The sequence below is a fragment of the Nicotiana sylvestris genome, chromosome 8 (assembly GCF_000393655.2).
Source record: "Nicotiana sylvestris chromosome 8, ASM39365v2, whole genome shotgun sequence".
NCBI classification, from domain to species: domain Eukaryota; kingdom Viridiplantae; phylum Streptophyta; class Magnoliopsida; order Solanales; family Solanaceae; genus Nicotiana; species Nicotiana sylvestris.
In genome coordinates this window covers 205,287,269-205,293,154 of record NC_091064.1, presented here as the reverse complement: position 1 = coordinate 205,293,154, position 5,886 = coordinate 205,287,269, and the positions used below count along the sequence as shown (strand labels likewise).

At 33.5% G+C, this 5,886-nt stretch overlaps 1 protein-coding gene across 1 annotated transcript; it reads right to left on the bottom strand.

The window, feature by feature from the left end:
* Positions 1 to 334: 334 nt before the first annotated feature.
* Positions 335 to 5,239, bottom strand: LOC104244516 (protein NRT1/ PTR FAMILY 6.3-like). The gene is made up of 5 exons (XM_009799958.2): positions 5,063 to 5,239; positions 4,696 to 4,873; positions 4,558 to 4,597; positions 3,282 to 3,850; positions 335 to 1,475 (listed from the first exon to the last, which is right to left on the bottom strand). Exons 1-5 carry the CDS (start codon positions 5,178 to 5,180, stop codon positions 608 to 610), a joined length of 1,773 nt encoding a protein of 590 aa, XP_009798260.1. The 5' UTR covers positions 5,181 to 5,239; the 3' UTR covers positions 335 to 607.
* Between the last annotated feature and the right edge of the window lie 647 nt (positions 5,240 to 5,886).

Genomic DNA, 5,886 nt, shown 5'->3' with positions numbered 1-5,886 from the left:
TATTTCATCTTTTCTTGTTTAGCCAAAATGGCATGTGATATTATGCGTACCACTCGTGCAAATTAGAACCTGAACAAATTAATCATAAAAATTACTTAAATATCTATATTGTTTTTTTTTTTCTTCTAAACTTAAGTTCTGTACAGTTTCCAAGATCTAGCTTTTTTGTTATTATTTTTACACCTAACAAAGTAAATCAAAGACTAATATAATAAAACATTGAATAGTTTGATTATCACTGATCTAATAGTTATGATAATACAGGAAAAGTAAAACATAAGGGGAAAAAAAGAAGGAAAACAATAATAAGAATTATACTAGAAGAAAACGATACTTTCTGTGGGAAGCTGGCTCTTGCATTGAGATTTGATTTATATTATTTGGGTTATTCTACAGATACAAGGGAGAAAGGAAGAGTAAGAGCTCTATAATTTTTCATTAACTAGGCTCTTTCCCATTTCTTGTACATATACATCTAGGTTACCATACACACGTAACCTTTCCAATAAAGTTAAAAGAAGCAAAAAAGAGAAAAACCCAAAACCATAAAAATAAAATAAAATAAAAAACCTAATTTGCTTTAAAGAACATAATTGCCTTGTGCAATTTAGTGGCAAGCTGGCTCTGAATCCTCCATTTCAATCCCACATTCAGCAAGTCTCTTCTCCTTGTACACATACCGTCTTGAAATAAACAAGAAAATCATCAAATTCAACACACTCAACGTTGCCAATAGCCAATAGAAATCATAGAGTCTTCCTTGGTTTAAATTATCAGCTAACCATGGGTTTTTCACTGTCACCTTATGCACTATAGTCACCAAAATAGAACTAAAGAAAAACCCTAATGAAAGTGTACTCAAGAATAACCCCGTGCTCATTGTCTTCATTCCTTTAGGACACTCCCTTAGGAAGAAATCAAGTTGTCCGATATAAGTAAATGCCTCACCTGCCCCTACTAGCAAGAATTGCGGAACTAACCAAAAAACACTCAAAGGAACCTTGGCATTTGCATCATTGGTCAATCCATGCAAATGTGCAACATTCAATCTCTTCACTTCAGTTAAAGCAGCAGCAACCATGGCTATAATTGAAAGGATTAATCCAACTGCAATACGTTGCAACGGGGTTGTACCGTGAGGATTGTTTAGGACACGTCGACAAACCGGTACGACGGCACGGTCGTAGAATATGCACGTTAAGAGGATACTTCCGACGAAGAAAAGTGTCAATGAGGCCGGAGGAATTTCGAAATTTCCGATGTGACGGTCCATTGTTGTAGCTTGTGACACTGAAAATGTTGTCATTTGAGCATAGACAGTCCAAAACATAATGGTCGTGGCCCATGTTGGTAACATTCGGACTACCAATTTTACTTCTTCAACGTCGGTTAAAGTTGATAAGTTCCATTTATTTACCACGGTAATTCCAGCGGATTCAGGGTCCTGTACTTTAATAGCTGCCTTGTCCAAGAAACTGCAGAATCAAAACAAAATCCATAGTCAAAATCTTGGCCCACAATATAATTGGAATTTAATGATATATTTGTCTTTCATTGTGGACATTATTGTTAATAAAATTTCAAGTTAGAAAATGAAAAAAAAAAAAAAGAAGCACGAAGCTAATTCTATTATTGTCCTCCACTTGTTTTTCTTTATATATTTTTTTCTTGATTTAAAACTTGACAAGTTGTATGGGCACAAGGCAAGGGGCGTGAAGATCGATTAGGTGACAGACTGGCTAAGATGGTCTCGTGATCTTAGTTTCCTTTTGATTCTTAAAAGTCCAAGTGTACACTGCATCTTCATCTATAGTATAGTACAAACATTTCTTTCTTTTTGATGAGAAAAATACTACTATATGTAATTTTATCTGACAGGTGACGTTATCTTTCTACTAGATAAAGGAACTCTAGACCCCCAGTGACTTAAACAGCCTTTAAGTTCAGAAATTTATCAGTTTCTGTTGATATTTTCGACTCCCACCCCCTCTCCTCATCCCACTCCATCCATCCCCCAACAAATAATGCAAATTCAGTTTTTTTCCCCTAAGACTACTTGTATTGAACAAATTAGTACAAGAATTAGGAATCATGTGATCATAAAAGAAAGAGAGGGAAAAAGATAACAAAAGGGTATATTTTCATTATTTTGTTAAGCGTCAACGTGTGGTAGTTTTCAAAATTTATTGTGTGGTCAAGTCGTTATCAAGGAAATGTTAGTGTGACAGTATTATTTACCTCTTTTTGTTACTAACTATTTAATTATTAAAAAAGGTGTATGATTACCACCTTTTGATTTGAAAGCAAAATATTACTTTGAAAAGGAAACACAGCGATACTGTTTTTATAAATATAGCTACCACACTCTCCGTAGGCAAAAGTCGGCAAGGTCTACTATCAAATATTAAAAAAGATTAGTTAAGAGTTAGAGAGGGTCTATTCAAAATTCCTTGTGTAGGGGAGGGTTTAGGCTAGTGTATATTCAATAAGTTTCAAGCCAACTTGCAAACAAGAACAGCAATAAACCCAATCTAATCCTATAAGTGAAGTACGCAATCATTACTTTTATTGTGTGAAGATAAAAAAGCTATTTCCGATAGACCTTCGGCTTGTGATCAAATCAACTTGCAAAATGTTCAAAAACTTATATAGCTTTGTTGTCCATATATCCTAAAATATTTCGACAAAATGGAAATAATTTTGGGATTTGATTGGAGATGATGTTGAATTGGTTGATGGTTAGCTATCAAATATTTGGCCTACCATGGGGACATGTTCAAAACATTTCAAATAATGCAAGGAAATAATCAAGCCAACCAGGAATGATAACTTGCACATAAAAACTTCATTTCCAATTCTTAGCATGATCTAGAGAGGACATGGCACATGGTTTAAAAGGATCATTTCACTTTCTAATAATGCGTGAAATGGGAGTCAATAGAAGGATTTAAGATAGTATTTGGAACTTGATTAACTTTTTGTTATTAGAACTCAAATTATTCTCTAGAAATTTGAAGTCTATTCTTTTTTAATATATTTATAATTAATTAGCCTACAAGAGGTTGATATAGGAGTAATAATTTGGTTGCCAAGAAGAAATAAGAAGTTGCTTTTTATACTTTTAAGAAAAACAACAAGAAAACAAAAATTATTTCAGTCTCAAAAGGAAATATATATAACAAAATAAAAGGAAAAAAGTGAAGAGCTAGATGACAATAATAGTGAAAAGACAGTTAATATATACTAGCAGTTAAAGGATTAAAAAAAAAAAAAAAACTCACCGGAATTCCTTGCTGTGAGGCAATCTCTGCTTAGCTTTTTTATTTCCATCCCCAGGAATATCATCAATATTATATAGAAGATAAGAATCAGAAGGCAAATCCATATGTCTTTTGTTCCAAGCAGCCACAAAAACTGAAGCAATTTGTGTCAATGGACTTCCCACAAGTTTCTTGAAACGATATTTTCTTGTGCCCGATAAGAATATGACCAAACCAATAACAATAGCACAAGCACATATTCCATAACCATATTCTCTTCCCAAATTATCTTGAATATACACTAGTACTGTCACTGCACCAAGGGATCCCACGTTAATGAAGAAAAAGAACCAGTTGAAGAATTTTATCATCTGTCCTCTTTCTTTCTTGTCGGTTTCGTCGAATTGATCGGAACCGAAGCCGGAGACGCTGGATTTCAGGCCGCCGGTGCCGAGCGCCGTCATGTATAGTGCTATGTATAGAACCATGAGTTGTTTGGAACTTGCTGGAATGCATGTTGAGCTCCCTGGGGAACACTTTGGTGGTCGTAGGCTTGGGATTATGGTGGAGATGGTCAATATGGTAACACCCTATTTTTCATAAATAACAAGAAAATCAATTAATAATTTATTCAGTTATAGTGTTATAGTAGGTTAATACTAACTTTTAAGTTACGAAGAGTTATTTGTTGTAATAAACTAACTTTATAATATAAAAATCTATGAACTATAATTAGTATATTAGGTTTAAACTCTATTTGAAGAAAGAGAAATGATAAATAGAATCTTTCTCTTTTAAAAGATTCAACTAGTGGAGGTTATATGTATTTTTCTTCTTTCTTTCTTCTTCTTCCTTCTCTTTCCACTTTCTTATTTCATAATAATTGATCTTTCAACGCCCATGTCCAATTCATTCTTCATAAAAATAGTTGATTATTAAACCAAGTGTTATTAAACATTTTCTCCATCTAAATTCCCTTCTTATTCGATTTTCCTCTTCACAACATCTATAATATGACAGGTTTTGATGCAATCTAAACATGGTGTTTTTCTTGGTTTTCTTTATTCCATTGATGGTTGTCATTCTTACTCTTTCCATTCTCCTCATCACAGATTCTTAAAAAATTAAGATCATTTTACATGCATCAATCTCACGTAAGAAAAAGAATCACCATATATGATTAATTAGTCCAACTCCAAAATGATGGCACTCAAAAAGGTGAGTGAAGTCACTTCAGAAAATAAACATTTTTCTATTAGCCAATCCAATCAATTAAGATGTAAAAAATGGAACGTACCATGGCTTGAATAGTGGTAAAGATACCAATTGTAAGATACCTGAAATAATTAAAGTAAAGAACAAAGATGTTAATTAGTGACAGATAAATTTTAGTATATGAACTTCCAAAGTTTAAGGTATATAAAGGTTGACGAACCGTCCAAGAAAAGTGTCGGCTACGAAACCACCAAGCAAAGTGAGCATAAATGAAGTTCCAAGAAAATTAGTAACATTGTTGGCCGAACTAGCATTTCCTAAATGCATGGTTCCAGTCAAATATGTCACCAGATTTACAGCAATACCTAACGTCGTCAGCCTCTCCACTGCCTCAATCCCTATAATATTTTTTTAAAAAAAAAAGCGTAGAAAAAACTCAAGAGTTAGTGATTTCAGAACAAAGGTGATCTTATTATATCGATATATATTTTTCATTGTATGTGTACATTTTTCGGGGCTATAGCAATGATTCAGTTATATTGAACTCACAGAACCCGTCCTAAAGAAGAGAGAAAAGGCAAAAGTACCTAAAATCATGGCGGCGCTGGACCAACCGCCGGACGAGGAACGAACAGCTGGTCGACCTTTGTAATCCCAGGCATCTGGGAGAGTTTTAGTATCTTGTTGTGTTTCAGGAAGTGCCATTTTGAACGATAATAAGAAAAAAAGGTTGCAGAGGAAAAGGTATCCAAGACTATGGTAAGATTCAATTGATTCCATTACCCTTTTATAGCCGTAGGTTTGGGGTTAACTCCTGTGTTTTTAATTTTTTATTATTTTAATATCTATATTTTTTTATTCTACTTAGGTCCATTATCGAAGGGAGTGGTAAGTCCACATGATTGTCTTTTCCTTATTTTGATTTTCCTTTTTTTTTTTTAATACAAGAAATTTCGTGGTCCCTAGCCTCAAATGATACACAAAATGATTGACAGTGAACTGCTAGATGCCTGTACCCATGAACTTGAAAGAAGGAAAAAGTGCTTAGTCTGTGGTAATTAAAAAGGGATTACACCTTTAGTTTAAGAAAATAAAATTAGTCATTTAAATATCCCTTTAAACGTGTTATATTAAGGAGAAAAGCAATTTTTTAGCAAATGTTCACCTTGGAAAATCTAGATCATTTATGCCAATATTTGGTTCGTATAGGATTAGGCGATATATGATAATTACACGAGGTGAAGAATAGAGTAAGACGGTAGAAGTGTTTGATGATTATTCTGAGTATTAGAAATTGACAACAGTGTTTGAATGGTCAAAGAAAGTGATTTAGAGTATGTGTTGAGATATTTGTGGATAAAAATGGCCTCCGCCCCTAAGTAACAAAATTAATTTTCATCTTTTTGTGGTA